Source organism: Pleuronectes platessa, chromosome 16 (assembly GCF_947347685.1).
Source record: "Pleuronectes platessa chromosome 16, fPlePla1.1, whole genome shotgun sequence".
In the NCBI taxonomy this organism is placed as follows: Eukaryota; Metazoa; Chordata; class Actinopteri; order Pleuronectiformes; family Pleuronectidae; genus Pleuronectes; species Pleuronectes platessa.
The window spans coordinates 20,935,058-20,956,978 of NC_070641.1; the positions used below are offsets into that span (position 1 = coordinate 20,935,058).

Sequence of the window (21,921 nt, forward strand, 5' to 3'; positions counted from 1 at the left end):
TATGTGTGTGTGTGTGTGTGTGTGCAGATCATCCTCATCTCATCTGTTGCCCCCAGTGGCATTGTCTGAGCTGATTGGAAGCCCGGGTCTGAGGGGCCTTTGCTGACAGCCTCGGAGTCTTGGAGGTTAGTTTGAGGAGTACACAGTGTGTCGTGCGTGGGATCTGAACACGTGCGTGTGGTGTCATTGAGTTGCAGGGGATGGGGGGGGGGGGGGGGGGGGAGAAGAGAGGACAGAGCTGTGCCAACACACTCAGAGGCCACTCAATTATTCAGAAGAGCCGTCGGGTTCAAAGAGTCACAACCCACCACCTTCACAGCTTCTCTGCTGCTGCTGCTGCTGCTCGACCCACTGGTCTTAAAAAGTACAACAGATATCACTCATGGTCATTATTAGTATTGTCAACAATAATGAGGAAAAAAACTTCCAGACACGATATTTCTCGCCCTCGTCTCGCCGTTTGGGCTTCGGATATAAAAGATATCTGCAGATTTCCCTTACAAACGCCGCTTGGTTTCTTTTGTCTCCCCTTCGATTGGCCCGTGCGCCCCCGGGTTCAGACAGTGACCTCTGTCTTGCTGTTGGTGGCCAGTCCCTTGTGCTTGGGGTTCATGCGCGGCGAGTGGCCGTAGCCCAGCGGCTGCGAGAAGAGCTCGGGCAGCGTCTCGATGCTGAACTGCCTCTTGTTGGAGTAGGCCTGGCGCCGGCTGTTCTGCTGGTGCAGCGGCTGATGCTGCAGCTGCTGCAGCTGCTGGATGGGGTGGTGCTGATGCTGATGCTGGTGCTGGTGCTGGTGCTGATGCTGCTGCTGAAGCTGATGCTGCTGCTGAAGCTGGTGCTGATGCTGAAGCTGATGCTGATGCTGCTGCCCCTGGAGCACCATGTGGGTGGCCACCGGGTGGGGGGCGTGGCTCTTACTGGGGTCCCACACTTTGAAGGCCGAGCTGGAGGTGAGCGGATGCGTGTTGGTCTTGGCGATCTTGGGCTTGGGGATCTGAGAGGTGTTGATGGTGATGGCCAGTGGCGCGTGGATGTCGGGCGGCGGGAGGAAGGGCTTGTCCTTGGGATGGAAGTTGATTGGCTGGAAAGTGGGAGGGGACTGGCGGTGGGTGTAGTCGACCATCGGGTAGCTCTTGTAGTAGTCTCTCGGGGTCGTGTCTGGGTGAAGGGCAGAGAGACGGGGGGGGGGGGGGGGGGGGGTGACAGAGACATGGTTAATTTACAATGAGATAATTATTGATTAAAGCATCAGTGGTGAATATGGATGTGAAAACTAATCACAATATAATGATCATAAAGATTTTTAGAATGTTTGTTAGTTAGCAGGATTACACAAACTCTACTAGATGGATCCAGGAATCTTTCTTTAACATATGACGTTTTACAACTTTTTCATAGATTTCTCATAACACAAGCATTTTGAGGACACAGATCTCTGAGTGTGTGACATGTGTTGCAGATCTGTTGGGTTGAGGTGGAGGTTTGTGCCAATTCTAGTTTTTTAATTTAACTGTCGACCCAACATCTACAAGTTTAATATTCATACATATATATTTAACAGCCAATGAGAATGTGTGTGTGTGTGTGTGTGTGTCCACCAGGATGTGAGGTGGACCACGTTGAGTATATCGGCAGCTGAATTGTCTCCAGTGTTATAAATATCAACAGCACCAAGAAGAAAACATTCAGGAAAATAAGAGGAGAAGCTGTGTGTGTGTCTGTGTGTGTGTATGTGTGTCTGTGTTTGTGTGTGTGTGTGTGTGTCTGTCTGTGTTTGTGTGTGTGTGTGTGTGTCTGTGTTTGTGAGAGAGAGAGAGTGTGTGTCGGGCAAATCGGGAGATTTGTAGGGAGTAAAAATAGAGCATGTCGAGTCAGATTAGCCCGAGCTCCCTGAGTGGAACTCGACTCTGTTGCACGGTCATAACCACTGCCCCCCCCCCCCCCCCCGCCACACACACACACACACAATTGCCCGAAAGACACTAACAACCTTGTTTGCGTGGGCCCCCCTATGTTTTTTCTTCCTGGAGAGAAACCGGAGCCGTTTTTCTCTCCCTGCGTCACAGTTTGTCTTCATCTGAGACGACGGTATCTTTCAATATCTCCATAACGAAACAGGACACAGCCGCTATCAGGCCGCATTGTGTTGTAACGACAGTGTGACAAATTGTATTTGTGTGTGTGTGTGTGTGTGTGAGTGTGTAACTGATCTTATCATTATTGCAATCCAAACAGGAACATAATAGGGTTGTGTCAATAATCTGGTGTGAGGATGAATGACCAGCGGAGTTTAATCCGTTGTAATAAATGTCGATCGCTGCTAGTGGCTGTTTATTCGTGAATGTGTGTGTTTGAGTGCATGTGTGATTTCCGTGATTATGAAACATAAATGCCACAATCTGCACTTGACGGCCTGTTTGGGTCGATGTCTGTTTGCACCTCTCCACCGCTCCAGCTTCGAGTTGCATGAATTCAAACTCTTACATGATCCCAAATCCTCCTGTGCACATCATCAAATCTAGATTCACTGACACAGTCTTATATTTGTGTTTCCAGAAAACACCTGAAGGAGAAGTCTCACATTCACACGTGTCATTAAAGCGTCCAGCTTCCCTCACAGTCTGCTAATTGCTTATTGAACCTTTTGTTGTGTAACTCCGAGGCCCCTCAGCAGCAGCCTTCGAGGAAGGAGACAGAGTTGCTGGTAATCTCTCTCTCTCCCTCTGTAACACTCGCCCCACGCTGGTCCGAGGATTTAGCCGGGGCCAACAATAAAAAATAACACAAAGTCTATTGTGCGAACAATTATCGTCGATCACAAAGTCTAAGTTAGGAGAAACATTTATTCCGGGGGGGGAAGCAATAAAGTCTCAGAATATCGGTGAGAAGGAGAAGGAGTGGAATGAACAGAAAAAAACTGATTTGCTTTCATTTAAATTTTGTAAGATAGAAGCGAGTTGTGGATTAGTGAGTATTTGTGTGTCTGCGGTTCCATATGTTTGCGTGCGATGCATGTGTGTGCAGCTCCGTGCAACAAAGGACAAATTTACATACGTTCTTCACACAGTAAAGTGCTTCACATGCTTTTGGCAGCTCTCCTCTGCTGCCTGTTTGTCGCAGTGACACGTGGACACTTACACAGGTTGTGTTACGAGCTTTTGGATTTAAAGTACATGAAATTATCATATTTTGTTGTGGACACGGCGGCTGAAGCGACAGTAAAGCGACCGACTTTGACGTTGAGTTGGTCTGAATCTCTTGTCAAAGGCGAATCTGGGGCGCAACAATGAATTAAACACACAATCTGGTCCCACAACAACTGCTGTTGCCGTCCAGTGGAGTGTTTCCACGCAGGTTGCCAGCAGGAGCACAGCCGAGTCCTCTGTGACGGTATCATGTGCCTTCCCCTCCGCTTCACACACGCTCCATCTGCTCCTTCTCTCGTTCTCTCCCTCCCTCTCCTTTTCCATTCTTTCCTCGTGTGTTGCACTTTTTTTTTCGTGCTCTCCAACAACATCAGCTCTTGCTTTCTTTGGAGCCACAGCCTGGAGCGAGGCCCGTGGGCCCAATCTGGGCCACCGCATTATAACTTTATAAGCTGGGCCCTCTGAAGGATTTCAGAGTTTGACAACATATTCTGTTTAGTCTATTTTTAATGCCATTTGATTAAGTTAAGTTAAAGCAGATTTGCTGGGGGAACCTGCTCAGTATGAAGATGTCAACACACATCACAATGAAATGAGAATTAACATGTAATTATTTCCCGAGTAATCTATTGTTTCTTCTTCTTTTGGGAATGTGTCCTTTCATACCCTTTTACAACCTCTAGTTACAATTAACAAGGTTTTATATGGACTTTCGTGACCACGTGTTAATGTGCACCATTAGCCTCTTAATCACTTGCCTTTATCAGTGTGTGACAGGGTTTCTTAAAACCATAATGAATGGAATTTAAGACCTATTTTAAATATTACATATGTAAAGGAATATCCCAGAATTACTTACACGTCCTCCTAATTGAAGATAAGTGGAAAGAACCCAGAAGAGAATAAGCCTTGATACTAAGACTATACTTAAGAATGTTTAAGGCCTAAAATTCAGCTTATTACATTTTTAAACAGCCGGCAGAATCCCTGGTTTGCCCGTGTGTTTGATGCCGGTGTCTTCTCACCGCTTGTTCAATAATGCAATGCAGCCATATGATATCTTACAGTGAATGAAATATTTAAACCCCAGAAGCCGTGCTCTTATAGCTTAAACAGTTACATAAGAAAGCACCGCAGCACTTCTGTGGATCCTGAGCGATGCATGGCAGAACATCACAGATCTAGCAGTGAGATGTATCATATCTATATTTTGGAGTATAGGTGCTGTAGAAGAATTCCCAAAGCAGCAGAACATCACGTCTGACAAGAGAACTTCCGAACGTTTCCACCTCAGTGAAAGAAAAATTCAAGAACTACACCGCTCTGCTTCACCTCACTAGTCTGGACAGGTGCTCCACTGATCACAGCTGTGGAGGAACCTCACTCTGAAGTCCTCAACATCAAACCTGGAACCTGAGAAGGTCGGAGGAGAGCCTTCATCTTCAAAGTCATCTTTTTTAGGGAGAATTTGAGATCGCTCCAATTCACGACATCTTGCCAAACTTATTTCACCGATTCACTGACCTGGAGATCTTCATAAAAAAATTAATATGTCTGAAGTGAGGTTGCTGCATTTATATATATATATGAATCTATTTTGGTCTCAATGATGTTGCTTCTGAAGATGTTGAGCAAAGATTGAACATTATTTAATTTGCCAGACATTGTTTTCAAAAGTTTCTTCAGTATTGCTCAGACTGTCGGATCGTTGGATTTTAATGAAAGACTTGATGCAGCAGCCAGACTTAATATACATCAAATTAATTAAACTCTCAAGAAGTGGAAAAGTTATTTTTTCTCCATAAAACAAATTCAAACCTCATCCACGTCTGAGCTGTTTCCATGACAATATCGGTATTTGTTATCATGTATTTTAAGATGTTGTTTAATTATAAACTAAAAATAAAGAGATTATGTGTATAACCTTTTATAAATTGTGAATATTAATGAATTTCCCAGCAGTTATTTCCACAGTATCTCCAGTACAGCTCAAAGTATTCATTAGATTGCTTCATTAGATTTTAATTAAAGACTTGACGCGTCCTTGGACCAGAACCTGGAGTCCTATCGTCCTTTCACACCCTTTCTGAAAAAAATCAAATAAAATCCCTCCACCTTCTGTCTCATGTCGTGTTTCCTGACGCTCACTGAAGAACAACTTTAGCTGAGTTCCATGAATCATATTTTACCTTCAGTTAAAAACAGCTCCAAGTTCCACAACACCCAAATGAACACGAGGTTAATAAATCAAAACTAAACTTAAGAATTTATGATGACATCTTTTTGGTTCTTCCTCGTCTCGCTCTCAGATTCTGTTTGTTGTCTGGCATCCAACTCTCTCTGACCTTTAACATCTCAACCCCAGAATCTCCCACTGCTCCTCCACCTGTCCTCCTTCCAGCACTTCATCTCAGACAGATATCTCACAGCTGTAACATCGGGCACATCTGGAGTTCCCTGACCTCTAAGATCTGATTTGCCCTTCCTCTTATTTTTTTAATTATTGTTGTGCTAACTTCCTCCTATCCCCCATTTAATCTCTTGTCCGTATGAGAAAGCAAAGACATTTCTCTGAGTTGCAACGTGTTCAAGATTTCAAAGCAGCTGCTTCCTGGTCCAGGTACCCGCAGTTTCATCCGGCAAATAATCGGCAGCCTCATCCGAGCTGCTGTGTGTCCTAGCCATGACTTTGTCCACACACCAGGATCTCTGGACCCAGAAGCTTGTTTACTGCCCAACGAAAGATGACTCGACGGTGAATACTTTTATGTTTCCGTTGATACATGAGCTGGACCAATCGTGAGTCAGTATCAGCTGTAATATCTAATTTTTATAGCATCAAATAACTAATAATACATTTTAAAAACTTGATATAATCAAAAAATGATATCATCTTTAGGGAAAATGCATTAGAGTTGTACTCCCATCAACTAACATGGAGGAGGTAGCCTACACTTCAGCCAGCCACTAGAGGGCGATCAAGACGTTTTGGCTTCACTACACACCAACTTACAACATTTAAATGAACTTGTTAACATCATTTACAAGCTTTACATCTAATTGACCTTAATTTGGATCCATATAAAGAAGAGAAATACAGGTGTGTGTTTGTGTGTGTGCGTATTTGTGTACATGTTTTTGTGTGTGTCTGTGTGTGTGCGATAGTTACAGAGAAACCAAAACAGAGCAGATACCAAACAGAGGAGGAGTCCATCGCCTGTGTATCATCACTCAGAGGCAGAGGTGAGTAGATGTGGGGTGAGGAGGGTGAGGAGGGTGAGGAGGGTGAGGAGGGTGAGGAGGGAGCGTCGCACCTCGGTCTGTGAGATTTGTTAGTTTCCAGTGTTTGGCCGACGCTGCTGCAGCAGTCGCTCTTTGTTTCTCACTCACTGAGCAGAATAATGAAATGAGCTCCTCTCCTCCACTCGTCTCCTTTTCAGATCGTTCCCTTCGCTCAATTTGCAAACGTCAGCTTCTCTCCACATTCTCTCATCTGGAATTCTTCTCTTTTCTCTTATATATGTATTTTTTTTTTATCACAGTATTATTTATTTATGTATATATTCAGACAATCAAGTTAGGTTTTAGTTCACGATCATTATCACTATTGGTTTCTGACTCTAAAAACATGAACTTTGACAAAGATAAACAATATTGCTGGAGATTTTGGTGATAAATTATATATTTTACTTTAAATTAATAAAATATAAACTATATACAAATATAATTGATTTGAAATATTAGACTATATATTCCAGGACAGGAATAGTGAGTCTGTGTCTCAGTGTTTGTGTCTCTGTGTTTGTGTTTGTCTACAAATATCGCTGCTAATCTTTTGCTAATCGGTGACAGCTTTTGAGTAAAGTTTGAATTTAGTTGCAACAGACAATTTAGACTGGTGTGCAGGGTTGTGCGATAAGATCAGCCATTTTCCAGTATTGTATTTATGGGGCTCAATTAGCATCTATGCAGCTGCTGCCAAACTGTGTCACACAATGTGGTGCCAAAGAACACAGTATTTATTTTCCTCTCCTTCAAACAACTGCAGTATTTTTTGAATGCTGGATCTCAGTGATCTATTCACACCGGTGGACAAACACAAACATTATGTGCGAAGGGGGGATTGTATCAGATCTTCTCCTTTCTTGTGAGCAGCATAGCCTGGCTGTAATGTTTAGATTGAGGTATCTTTAGTGTAGTTACTGAACACTGAGTTTGCATGAATCAGGAATAAAGCACCGCGCTCAAACGTGAATCATGATCCAACGTCGCAGGATCAGAGTCAGGCTCATAAAAAATACATTATCTTAATGACTAGTTGCCCCCTTCAGACAGTTTCCCACTCAGCATGTGGATACGTTGTGTTTTTTCTATCACACTGTACAACACTTGACCTCGAAACACTAAGCCTGCGTTCTGGAGCTGTGCTGTTATTGTGGGGACCTAACAAGGTAAAGTACAGGGTTAGAATGAGCCCTGAAGTCATTGAGACAAAACAATCTGGACCCCATCTGTCTCTGTGTCTGTGTGTGTGTGTGTGTCTCTGTGTGTGTGTGTGTGAGTGTGTGAATGAACCTACTCACCCACAGCCTTGAGCGAGGTGTACTTGTTGAAACCGATTCCCAGGTTGTTATGAGGGTGAGACAAGGCCATGGCTGGACCCAGGGGAGACAAAGCTGCGTTGTTCAAATGGTTGTGATCTATGAGAGAGAGAGAGAGAGAGAGAGAGGGAGAGAGAGAGAGAGAGAGAGAGAGAGAGAGAGAGAGAGAGAGAGAGAGAGAGAGAGAGAGAGAGAGATAAAGAGAAACGAACGTGAAACATGAAAAGTCAGTCAAACAGAATAAAAATCAGTTCATATTTCATTTGGTTTTCTTGTTAAAATCTTCTCATGAAGCTAAAACATCACTCGTAAAAGAGCACCAGTGAGTCCTCTGTAATTCTGGTGCATCTTGTCCTCAGGAATATGCAACTGAGACTCAAGAAGATATTTCACATGATTTAATTTGCTAGTAAACAATAAATTAAGTCTCTGTCCTGGTTTCCCAAGACAGAGGCAAACGAGACACGATCAAATAAGCAAAAGATAAAATAAGCCAACAGTGGAACAGCTGTCAGTCTTTCAGTGGATTGTTTTGTTGTTACAATTTGATTTATATGTCTTTTTTTATATATGCAGCAGTTTTCAGCATAAGATTTTTTACAAACTGATAATATATAAATATTCAGCAGCACAGCAGTTTGACAAAGTGAGTGATTATATATTAGAAGAAAAGGAAAAGCCAAAGGTTTTCTGAGGAGCTAAAGCAGAGTGATGCTAGTGATCCAACGTTCCTGTAGATCAGCCTGATGTGTCAATCGCAGGTTCAGTGAATCTTTTAACATAAAAATGAGAAGGAAAATAAGTTTTTGAAAACCCTGATATGCACTCTGTTGTTTGATGTTGTTAAACAAGGGTTAAAAGTTAAAGAACTTTGCACCAATGTGGAAAAGTTGCTACTTTAAGAAGGAAAACCTCGGAGCTCTGAAGAAACAAGGTCAGGAGCGGATTACTTCACTTCTCTAACATGTCGTCTTTCCAGAATTCCAAAAGTTAAACCATTTCCACAGGAGAGTACAAACGCACACACTCACACACACACATAAACACACACAGGCATGCACGCAGAAACAAACACACACCCGCGTCCACCAGCCCCACGGTGACTGAGACGCATCAGTAAGAATCAAGCGAGGAGAAAATGGGAGAGAGAGGCGGGGGGGGGGGGGGGGGAGCCGGCGAGCGAGGGATGTGACACCAGCGCGAGTGATTGAATTAGAAATAGATCTTCACTTCCCCGTGTAATTGATATGCAGTGGTGACACGCTGTGGGCTGCGTGGAGCGCGGGGACGCACAACTGTGTGTTTGTAATTTTACTCCTGTGTAGATGCATGTGTGTGTAAAGCTGTTATTGTCTTATATGAAGCTGTGGTCCCCACCTGCTCACCTCACTCACTCATCACCACCAGGACAATGGAAATGTGACGGTGCACAAACAAACACACACACACACACACACAGACACACACATGAGACGCATATATAATACTATGCAAAGATGTTGCTCTTTCATCTGCCCTATGTTCGGATGCTGTGATCCCGAGTGTGATCAACTCGAGTGAGAGAGTTAAAGGCAGAGATATGTAGACAGGGGGGGGGGGGGGGGGGGGGGGGGGGGGGGGGAATTAATCATTTGATTGATGGAAAGATCTCTGGCCGTTCTCCAGTTTGACCACAGGGCTGTTCCGAGAGAGAGAGAGAGAGAGGGAGAGAGAGAGAGAGAGATTTTGTAATGTTGTGTTATTGTTGTGTTGTCTTTTTTTTAAACTTGACCAGAATGTCACTCAGGCCAAGGCCCAACAGCCTTCAAAATTCAGTCCACAGCAACAAATTGAACAAACTCACAGATACCAGTCCTCCCAGTATGAATGATTGTGTGTTATTCTTGTGTTGAATTATCTCTCACACGTGAAAACTCACTGAGGCTGATACAATATTGGATCAACAATTGGTCCAATAGCTGTTGAGATAATGCACAACTAATGCACAACTCATGCATAATGATCATACAGGCATGAACAGCATCCTTGCTTCTGTCCACCTGATGAAGAATGAAGTTCTGATATTCATTCTCCCTTTTCTTCTCCTCTGAAAAGAGCTAAAATGAAATCCAACCACAGAATGAGACGAGTGAGAGTGAAGCTGAGAAGCTGGAAATCAAAAACAAGGAGCTGAAAGAGACTCAAACCCCCGAAGAGCCGGAGACTGTCTAATTTTATGTGCAACTCACATTTCCCCGTTTCTTTTCCACAATGTTTCCATTTTAAGAAATAATATTCACTTGATAAAATCTAAGGTCACTAATGTGTATTTATGTGTGATTCATGCGGCTTTCTGCCTCGGTGCTATTAATCCCAGGATACTGTCGAATTGGAAGATAGGAAACTGAAAGGGAGAAAGAAAAAAAACCTTCCCTGTATTCTGGAATAAATTCCCTCTGAATGTCCTACATTTCTTGCTCTGTCTGTGTGTGTGTGTGTGTGTTTGTGTGTGTGTTTGTGTCTGTGTGTGGTTCAGCGTGTGCATATTTCTTTATTGTGTAGCATAGAGGCCTCAAAGGAGACGCACTCATAAGAATTTAAATTTATGTTTATTAAAGAGAAGCGGAAACGAGGTGTATGAATGTGATTCACATTGTGTTTGTGTGTGTGTGAGTGTGTGTGTGTGTGCGTGTGTGTGTGTGACAGAAATAGTGGCGGGAACTGTGGGACTCAAAATAGGAAATATTTGTGGACCTGTTTTGTAGTGCATATCATTTAGGGCCCTGCATGTGTGTGTGTGTCCACTATCGCAGTGTGAGAAGCAGGATGTGTACTTTATTTTGCATGCGCATGCTTTCCTGCCAGCATGCATTTGTTTTTGTACGTATGCATGTGTGTGTGTGTGTGTGTGTGTTTGCAGGCAGCAGAGCACCGCTGGGTGATGGCCTAATTCAGCAGGGCTCAACATCAAAGAGGCTGACTGCTGCAAGGGCTTCAGCCAGCCTTACTCTGACATGAGTACTGTCTCTCTCTCACACACACACACACACACACACACACAGAAAGAGAGAGAGGGAGAGAGCGAGGGAAATAGATGCAGGAGGATGCAGCAGTGTCGGGAGCAGAGGCTTGTGTTGTTTAATGCATGGAGCATAAATCAACTCAACTCCAACTTGCGTCTCCTTCTACCTTCGACTGTTTGATGCACAGACCATTGAATGTTCGAGTCCTGCACCAGGCCAACACGAGAGCACTCATGGAACTGTTGGGCAGGCGGGATGAGCAGCCAAGTGGCGTCCATGTCACATCGTTTCATGTGAGTGGAGCGGAGGAGGACTGAGAGGGCAGGGCAGGTCAGCGGACAAGTTCACTTCATGACACATGTTTGGAAACTGTGCTCTGACTTCTACTCGGGACAGTTCTATACTGAGCACGTGTAACATTAAATGCACCAGCTGTTTATGAGGCAGGTCTGCCTGTTGGCCTACGTGCACATTAAACTATTAGAGCAGAAGCTACTGAATCATACACACTCACTGCATCCAGCCAGGTTTACCGGAAAATACTTTTTTTTTTATAAATAATTCCGATTTAGTAATTTATTTTAAAGAAATTGTTCAACACTTGAGGGAATAAGGTTGTTATCTTTCAATCAGGAGATCAACTCACCCTTTTAGTCTGAATGCTAAATATGCAGATGCTAGAGCCGGCAGCAGGTTAGCGTAGCTTAGCATACAGACAGCAGTAGTATGTGTAGTTTTTGGAAAACTCTTTGCCTCCTGTGAGTGGGTAGAAGTATTTAATTTACCACCATTTCCAAAAGTTTCTCTAATTACAAAGCTTCGACTAACGGATTGTGTTTTGATTTAAGTTTAATCTGAACCTAAAGATTGGAAATGAGAACAAAACAAGTTGTCTTGTTGTTGTTTAGCTGCAGATGTAACATACGGATGTGAGAGTGGAGGTAAGTGAGGTAAGTGTAGAAGTCTTGCATGTTAAAGCGTTCAGTGGGGGGGAGGGGGGGGGGGGGGGGTTGACATGTGTGCGACATATGGTCCTCCGTTATTATCGGCCTCAACGTGCTACAGTAGAAGAAATACACGCCAACATTTGTTTGAGGTGTTGTGGAGCACAACATGTCGTAGCTCCTGTAAATCACGCAAACACATGGAGGATGAGCAGATGCTGTTTCCATCCTCTCTCTTCCCTCTTCTCATTCTCTCTCCATGTGTCTGCTTATCTATAACTCTGCCTTTCACCCTGTTTCAATGTCAACTTCACATGGAAAACCGCAATACACAATATATATATATGTCCTTAACAATGATTTGAGTTGTTCGAGAGGGGGGGTAGGTCTAATATGGAGTTGTGAGCTGTTCCACAAGTTTGGGGCGGCTGCTGCAAAGGCTCGATCGCCTTGGGTTCTGAGATTGAGGCAGATCCAGGAGCAGCTGAGTGTCTGACCTCTCTAACTGGAGTGAAGGGTATAGGGCCCAGAACAGAGCCTTGAAGGACACCACAGGTAGGTGTCACATGACTCTTCCTGCTTCAGTAGATGCTCCCTCCCTCCCTCCCTCCCTCCCTCCCTCCCTCCTCCTCTGTGACCTGCTTCTTCCTGTTACTCTCCTCATCTTACTCTTTTGTTCTCTCTCGGTCAGGATGAGGCCGGCCATCTGTTGTCTCGTAATGAAACAGTGAAAGTGGGGGAAGAACTCATTCACCTTTAAATGTTTCAAGTTCTTTTTCTCCTACTTTGACTTTTACTAGAGTGGATGCACATCAGATGAGGATGAAAAGTGCACAATGTATTTTTTTTTGTAAAACTTTAGTGAACTAGGGTATAGACCAATGATTTACAATTTCAGGTTGGACGATTTGTTTGTTAAAAATGGCTAAAATAAACAATAATGGTAAATGGTAAATAATAGTAAATAAATAATAATGATCTGTAGCACCTCTATCACTGTAGCTCATTGTATAGTAAGCTGCAGTTAATAACAAGTAGGAGCATGTATTTGAAAAGTACTTTTATCAGAGAAGTGTCTGGATTAGCAGATTAAACACACAGTGAGTGGTAATAGTATTTAAAACCAACAGGCCCATTAAGAAAGATGAATGATGAAATGATCAGAAAGAGTAACTGCACCCGGCTTGCCTGCTCATTTAATAATCTCCCTCTTACATGCTTCTCTCTCACTTAAGTCTCTCTTGTCTGTGTGTGTTAAATGGAGTCATTTCAGTACACTGCACCCCCCCCCCCCCCCTCTCTCTTTCTGCCTCTCACACACTCTATTTGCAGGGTAAACGAAGGCTTATCCCAGGATGACACCATTATTTTCTGCCTTTAGCCCTCACATTGAATGCATTGAACCCTGGCTCCCTGTCTGCGCAGCAGTTTACATAATCCAGTGGACGGCCATACATCTACACATCTACACACACGCACAAACATACACACATACGCACGCACACAAAGTTCATGCTGGTGATAAACATTGGAATGACAGAGCCTTTTACTTTTAAAACATTCCCACTGGAGAGATGGAAGAGGAGGCCGTGTGGAAGAGAGCCGGGAAGAAACAGACTAATAAATAGAGAAGACAAATAAGGAAGGAGAATAAATAAAGAATTGTATGATGACCTTAACACCAGCAAGGTCACAGAAATAATGTGTAGGAAGAGAATTATGATTAGGTGTGTTTTTACTTAATGACATTCTGTAAACACCCAAAACCATCTCCCTAAAATAAACACCCATCTAATTTACCAGAGTCAATGTAAATACCTAATCAAGGTTTAATAATGTGTGATTGGGGACAAGGCAGAAATGTAACAGTAGATTTATCAGAGGTTTTAATTTATTCTTTGCTGTTGTGGTCGGAAACAAGGACCAAACGAGAGTGATCAATCACAGCAGTGAAGTCACGATGACCTGAGAGAGTTGACACTCTCAGAGCTGATGGGAACAGAGTCAGAGGATAGTGACACAACGTTCATATTACATGTTGTGATTGTTATTGATACTGTAGGAGCCGCATTTAAGTTTCTTATGATTTGAGTGACTCACTAATTTCTCCTTCTTTCCCACCTTTGCTGAGTGCACACCTGCGACAAGGGCTGATTGGTGCACCCTTTAAATAGGACACGGAAGTGCATGACGAGGAGAAGGCTGGCAAGCAGATACAGTTATTGACCGTCTGTTTGTGAACTGTGCAACTTGATATATATATGCATCCTTAATTTGTTATATTTTATTTACAATAAATGACGGCCAAAAGACGGCCTTGGACAGTCAAACTCTTACTCTTTTTTGGACACAAACTGCGCGTCAAACAATGCCATCACCAGCTTTCTCCGTGTGGCAAAAGGACAACTTGGGATCTTGGGGTTATAGGAAAAACCCAACCACGGTTCTTCGCCATAACAATAGTCAATAACGATGCTTCGATTTTTTGATTTTTTCCCAATGATATTTGGATTCATGCGATCTGGAGACAAAGGAACGTCGGCCAAACGCGTGGAACAAGTAGAACAAAGGAACGCTTCACAGAGGTTTGTGAGTGAAGATACCATTACGTTAATGGATTTTTCGTTAACATGTAATAATGGACTAATTTAGAAACATGTTTCGTTGATGATTTTTTCGTTAATCAACTGAGATATTTAGTTTTTGTTTTTGGAAAATACATGAAATGTTTTGAATCTTTTTTGGAGATATTTCGAATCATCTGAAAGAGGATAAATACCTTTCGTTATTTTTGGAAGTTTATTTTAAGCACAATGGACAGTTCGGACGAAGCCGAAATGTCACCGGTGGAAGGAATCGGCGAGCAGGCAGCGCGTTTACGCGCAGCAAGGTCCGGTAAAATGTCTCACCTTACACGAAGGATGAACATTATGAATAATTTGATGGTAGGGAATGAGTATCTTGAGGAATTGAGAGGAAACTTAACCAAGTTTGAGGAAATGCTTGACTCATTCCAAACCTTGCATTCGAATTACGCACAGTTTTTGGATGAGGAAGCACGCAAGGAGGATAACGAGGCATGGTATAAGCCGCGACGAATGCAGATCATGGCTTTCGTGAGGCGTGTGAATAACTGGATTTCGCAGGCAGACGACGCTGGTGCCCCTAGCGAAGGTGGGGTTGCCTCTTCTGCCGTCATGCAGGAGGAGGAGGACCCAGCTGAATCTGGTAATGTTGCAGACGTCGATAACACCGATGCGCAATCAGTTTCAGTTTCCAATAGGTCCAACAGATCTACATTGTCTTCGTCATTGCGCATCGGCGCAGAGGCAGAACGATTAGCTTTAGTGGCAAAAGCTTCAAGATTAAAGGAGAAGCATGCAATAGAAGAACAGGAACACATGTTAAGGAAAAAGAGAGAAACATTGGAATTGGATGCAGAAATTGAAGCTGCTACAGTAAAAATCAACTATCTAAATGCTGCAACGAATATGTCTCACCCTGTGCAATCTGACACTGTTGTATCTAACCCTGTGCATTCTATTAAAGGGCCCGTATTAGGTGCTGAAGCAGCTCAAGTCACATCTGATACATCAACAGCTACACAAGCAAAGCTGGAGGAAAGGTTAAACTATTCGCTTCATCCTCATGATGGGACTGCTCCAGCAGTCAGGAGTAAGACGGGTACCCATGTTAAATTTCCTCTGCTTAAGTCAGGTGCAGATAGGCAACATTTAGGCGCAGACAGGCCTACTTTCCATCCCAGTTCCGGCAGTGATATTAGGTCACAACAGCCACGCACCTCCACATATAGCTTTCCCTCTGCCCAGCAGTCATCTCATAGCTATTCCTCTGACATTCCCCCTGTTATTCCACATGCTAGCTCAGATCAGGGGAATCACATCATCCACGTTTTGGAGAATCAAAGTGAGCTGACAAGGATGCTCATGAAACAACAACTTCTAGCTACCCTACCCCAACGAAACATCCCACTCTTCGACGGACATGTTCTGGAATACAAATCGTTCATCCATTCAATTGAACACAACATTGAAAGGAAAACAGACAACAATACAGACAGGTTACAGTTCCTTATTCAATATACTAAGGGCCAAGAACAACGAATGGTCAAGAGTTGTGAATACATGTCACCAGATAGAGGCTATCAGAAAGCAAAGCAGTTACTAAAAGATAACTTTGGAAACGAATATAAGATCTCTTGTGCATATTTGGAAAAGGTTTTATCATGGACTCAAATGAAATCTGATGATTCTAAAATGCTACAAGATTATGCCATGTTTCTCAGGAGCTGCTGCAACGCCATGGAGGAAATGGAATACATGCAGGAGCTGGACACCATATCCAGCATGAGAAGCATTGTCCTCAAGTTGCCATTCAAGCTCAGGGAGAAATGGCTTAACAAGGCATTTGAGCTGCAAGAACGTCAAGGACGTAGGGTGAGAATTTTAGATCTTGTTTCCTTCATTGAAAAACAAGCCCGTATAGCAGCTTATCCAATTTTTGGTAATCTACAGGATCAGTCATCTAGTAGAGTTAGGGCTAAATCCCCAATTAAGTCACAGCCCTCAAAGTCGTATGGCAGTAGCTATGCCACTAGCATTGCTCTTGCCCAAAAAGAGACAAAGCCTGAACCCTCTTGCCCCTTCTGTAGCTCAGAGCACACATTGGACTTGTGCAAAGACTTCTTAAAGAAAATACATAGGGACAAGATTAGTTTTTTAAAGACCAAGGGCATATGCTTTGGATGTCTATCCGCAGGCCACATTAGCAAAGAATGCAAAAAGCGACTTATTTGTAAAGTGTGCGAGAAGGCTCACCCAAGCGCTTTGCATATTGAGTTTAAGGACGTCACAGCTAAAGAAGCAGGAAAACCCTCTGGTGTTACAGGCAGTGCATCAGCAGAGTTATGTGGTCATATAGGGGCCGGAGACCAAGAGTGCGCACTTTCAATCGTCCCAGTTAGGGTTAAGGCAGCAAAGGGCGGCCAAGTCTTGCAGGTGTATGCTCTCTTGGACCCAGGGTCTTCTGCCACATTCTGCTCTGAGGAGCTCATGACGCGTCTTAATCTAAACGGAAGGAAAACACAAATCCTTCTACGCACAATGAATCAGGAAAAATCTGTTCCCACTCATGTTGTTTCAGGAATTGAAGTGTCAGCATTGGACAGCGATTACTTCTCACCTCTTCCTGACACTTTCACTCAAAAGGAGATGCCAGTAACAACTAGCAACATCCCCAGGCAGCATGACTTAGCGCAATGGGGGTATTTAAGTAAAGTCAAAATCCCCTCCATTAGTGCCAAGGTAGAGCTGTTAATTGGAACTAATGCTCCAAACCTGATAGAACCATGGGAGGTTGTTAATAGCCAAAGTGGGGGCCCCTATGCAGTCAGAACACTACTGGGGTGGATGGTAAATGGGCCACTTAGAAAGGGAACTGGCAATGTAAGGAGTGTTTCTGTGAATAGGATTTCAGTGGCAAGGCTGGAAGAGCTTCTGATCTCCCAGTACAATCAGGATTTTAATGAAGTTGCATCTGAGGAGAAAACTGAAATTTCCATTGAGGACAAAGGATTTTTGAAAATGGCCAACGAAGCAGTTCTGAATGATGGACATTACAATCTGAAATTGCCCTTCAGAAAGGCGGAGGTCTGTATGCCAAACAATCGCCAAATTACAGAACAGCGCCTCCAGAGCCTAAAAAGGAAAATGAACAAGGACGAGCAATATAAACAGGAATATGTTGCATTTCTTGGTGACATCTTTGAGAGCAGTTATGCAGAGGAGGTCCCACAGGAAGAACTCGGACAGTCAACAGGAAAAGTATGGTACTTGCCACACCATGGGGTGTACCACCCTAAAAAGAAAAAGCTTAGAGTGGTCTTTGATTGTGCCGCCTCTTACCAGGGTGTATCCCTCAACACAGAACTGCTGCAGGGACCCGACCTGACAAATTCCCTCATTGGAGTCATCCTGAGATTTCGCAAAGAGCCTGTTGGAATCATGTCCGACATCAAGTCAATGTTCCATCAGGTTAGAGTAGCCAAGTCTGATGTTAATTACTTGCGATTCCTGTGGTGGCCACAAGGTGACACCAGTCAAGCACCCAAGTCACACCGTATGCTTGTACACATCTTCGGTGCTGTGTCTTCCCCAAGCATTGCAAGCTTTGCATTAAGAAAAACTGCTATTGACAATGAACACTGTTTCCCCCCTCAAGTAGCTGAAACAGTCCGGCACAACTTTTACGTCGATGACTGTGCCAAGTCTGTGGCCAAGGAATCCGATGCCATCCAGCTGGTAAAAGATCTCACTGCACTATGCAGCAAAGGTGGGTTTCAGCTCACTCAGTGGGTCAGCAATAGCCAAGCAGTTTTGGCATCAATCCCCAAAGAACACAGGGCAAAGCAAATTAAAACACTGGATCTTGACAAAGACAGTTTGCCCATTGAAAGAGCACTAGGACTGCAGTGGTGTGCGGATTCAGACAATTTCCAATTTAACATCAAATTAAGCCAAAAGCCACACACCCGCAGAGGCATACTCTCTGTTGTTAGTTCCATCTTTGACCCACTAGGCTTTCTTGCTCCTCTCATTCTCCCAGCCAAGCAGTTGCTACAGGAGCTCTGCCAGCGAGGCTACGGATGGGATGAGCCTTTGCCCGAGCCAGTATCTGAAAGGTGGATGGAATGGACCAACAGCCTGGAGAGGATCAAAGGCTTCAGTGTTCCCCGCTGTCTGAAACCAAAGGGCTATGGAGTGACAAACTGTGCCGAGCTGCATCATTTTGCTGACGCCAGTGAGAGCGGCTATGGATCGGTAAGCTACATCAGACAGTTGAACAATCAGGATGTTATTCATGTCAATTTTGTCCTTGGAAAGTCCAGAGTCCTTCCCCTTAAGAACATCACAGTGCCACGACTGGAACTGGCAGCTGCAGCATTACTTGTGAAGGTAGATTGAATGGTGAGAAGAGAGTTACACCTTGACCTAAAGCCTTCATTTTTCTGGACTGATAGCCAAACAGTGCTAAAATACATTGCAAATGACCATGCTAGGTACAAGACCTATGTAGCCAATAGGGTTTCACTGATTAGGGACAATACAGACCTGTCTCAGTGGAGACATGTACGCAGCAAGGACAATCCTGCTGATGATTCATCGAGAGGATTGAATGCAGGAACATTCATGGAGCAAAGGAGATGGATACATGGCCCTGAATTCTTATGGAACACTCAGGAAAGTTGGCCGGTGGAGGAAGCATTGGGATCAGTGTCACAGGACGATCCAGAGGTCAGGAAAAAGGCTACTGTTTTGGCAGCAGTAGTGAACACTGGAACACCCACAGACCAGCTTATTTCTTTCTTTTCAGACTGGATGAGACTACTTAAAGCAGTGGCATGGTACCTCAGGCTGAGAAAGATTTTGATGCTGATTGGGAAAGGGGGAAAGGAGCAGCCATCATGTCAAATAAGTACCCGCTCAAACAGGAAAAGGTTGAGGATAAAAATTGAAGATCTCAGGTCTCACCTTGGTGGACAGCTTCTCACAGTAAAAGACATGGCAGAGGCAGAAAGGTCAGTCATCATGTACATGCAAAGAAGAGCATTCCCTGCTGAAATAGCAACACTAGAGATGACCCCGCCTAGAGTGCACAAGGGCAGCAAGATCTGCAGGCTTGATCCTGTGCTGGACGAGGGCATTCTAAGAGTAGGTGGCCGACTGCACAAATCTGCAATGCCCGAGGAAACAAAACACCCCTGCATCTTGCCCAAAGATTCACACGTTTCCATACTGCTCTTAAGACACATCCATGAACGCTTTGGCCACAATGGCAGAAACCACATGCTGTCAGAGCTCCGGAAAAGGTACTGGATTGTAAAGGGCAACTCGGTAGCAAGGAAGGTGCTCTCAAGATGTGTCGTTTGTCGGCGTGCAAGGGGAAAAGCAGGTGAACAGAAAATGGCAGATTTGCCGCTGGAAAGAATCCTACCTGACCTCCCCCCCTTTACAAATGTCGGGTTGGACTATTTCGGCCCAATTGTAGTGAAGCGAGGAAGAACCACCATCAAAAGGTACGGAGTTATTTTTACCTGTATGTCTAGTCGAGCTGTTCATCTTGAAGTTGCTTTTTCACTTGACACAGACTCGTGCATCCATGCTTTGAGGAGATTTGTCTGCAGGAGGGGCCAAGTTAAGCACATCAGGTCAGACAATGGAACCAACCTGAGGGGTGCTGACGTGGAGCTCAAGAAGGCCCTGAAGTCACTGAATGAGCGGAAAATCCAAGATGCCCTGCTCCCAGATGGAATCGAATGGAGTTTCAATCCACCAGCAGCATCACACTATGGAGGAGTCTGGGAAAGGCTCATAAGATCTGTCCGCCAGGTGCTGAACTCCACTCTCCAACAGCAGTCCATCGATGATGAAGGCCTTCAAACACTGCTCTGCGAGGTAGAGGCAATCCTGAACAACCGTCCTCTCTCCACAGTGTCCTCAGACCCACATGACCTTGAGCCACTGACTCCAAATCACATCCTCCTGTTGAAAACCCAGCCAATCCTACCCCCTGGAACCTTCCTGAAGTCCGACCTCTATGCCAGGCGCCGCTGGAAACAGGTCCAGTACATGGCTGATCTATTCTGGCACAGGTGGACTAAAGAATATCTTCTACTGCTGCAGGAGAGACAGAAATGGACTGCAGTAAAGAAGAATCTGAGCGTCGGAGACATTGTCCTGGTCGTTGACCCCACCGCTCCACGAGGGTCCTGGCCATTAGGAAGAGTGCTGGAGACCAAACCTGATGCAAGGGGTCTGGTGCGGTCAGTGAAGCTCCAGACACAGACTTCAGTCCTTGAGAGGCCCATTACCAAACTGTGCCCAATCCTTGAAGCTGAAGAGTGACCAGGGTTCCTGATCACCTTTCAAAGGAATGTAATGTATATATGTTTTCACACCTTCTAAAAAAAACATTATGCATTACATATACCTAAAAGCATTAAGTGCTTATTCAATTCAACGATAATTGCCCCTCTTATGGCTCCTTTATTATTAATTTGAGTAATTGGTTCTATAGAGAACAATTAGGGGCCGGTGTGTAGGAGCCGCATTTAAGTTTCTTATGATTTGAGTGACTCACTAATTTCTCCTTCTTTCCCACCTTTGCTGAGTGCACACCTGCGACAAGGGCTGATTGGTGCACCCTTTAAATAGGACACGGAAGTGCATGACGAGGAGAAGGCTGGCAAGCAGATACAGTTATTGACCGTCTGTTTGTGAACTGTGCAACTTGATATATATATGCATCCTTAATTTGTTATATTTTATTTACAATAAATGACGGCCAAAAGACGGCCTTGGACAGTCAAACTCTTACTCTTTTTTGGACACAAACTGCGCGTCAAACAATGCCATCACCAGCTTTCTCCGTGTGGCAAAAGGACAACTTGGGATCTTGGGGTTATAGGAAAAACCCAACCACGGTTCTTCGCCATAACAGATACATAAAAAAAACATTGATCCCCGCTCGTTGCTGCCACTGAGATCAGTCAGACTGAATTCAAGTCATTTTTAACATCAAAATATTGATTATTTCACCTTTAACTACATTTCTTAAGGTTACAGGAAAAACAAGAACTCAGTAGAATAGAGAGAAAACTGTAGTTCATGAAGAGAAGGGTAATGGTCTCTAGCAGGGGAGATGGAGGGAGAGATGAACAGATGGAAGACAGATGAAGGAAAGATAGAGAGAGATCAGTCAGCAGCTGAGAACGTCCCTCTTGGTTCAGATCGTTCCCTGAGTGAAGATCAGCTGTTTTCAGCACCATGGACAGAGTCATTCTGCTGGGTATCAAACCCACGGCTGCGTACACACTTTACGGGACAGTTTTTACTGCACAAAGCGACACTAAACATGTGCAGAGCCTATTATTACACAGTAATCTGTCAATAAATATTTATAAATATTTCTTTTTTGTTTCCACACTCCTTTTTCTTGATTCCATCAATTCCTCATTCGCTAATGTGTTTAAGAATCACTGTCAAGATGTCCAGCTAATTATATCCTCCCTCATTTATCTAAATGTCATATATATATATATTTCAAGTTTAGTGTCTATAATTTTGTAATTTTCATTAAGGTTTCAATAACACATATAAATCTGTTGAAAAAGACAGATTGTAACGTGCAACAATTAAAACATGTCAGA

At 43.9% G+C, this 21,921-nt stretch overlaps 1 protein-coding gene across 1 annotated transcript in view; it reads right to left on the bottom strand.

Annotated features, from left to right (window-relative positions):
* Positions 1 to 556: 556 nt before the first annotated feature.
* The window catches only part of LOC128458691 (protein shisa-8), a 78,141-nt gene continuing 56,776 nt past the window's right edge, over positions 557 to 21,921 (bottom strand). The window contains exons 3-5 of the mRNA XM_053443619.1: positions 7,730 to 7,846; positions 836 to 1,158; positions 557 to 733 (exon numbers count right to left, since the gene is read on the bottom strand). Coding sequence (XP_053299594.1) covers positions 557 to 733; positions 836 to 1,158; positions 7,730 to 7,846 — 617 coding nt within the window. The remainder of the gene's footprint in view (positions 734 to 835; positions 1,159 to 7,729; positions 7,847 to 21,921) is intronic.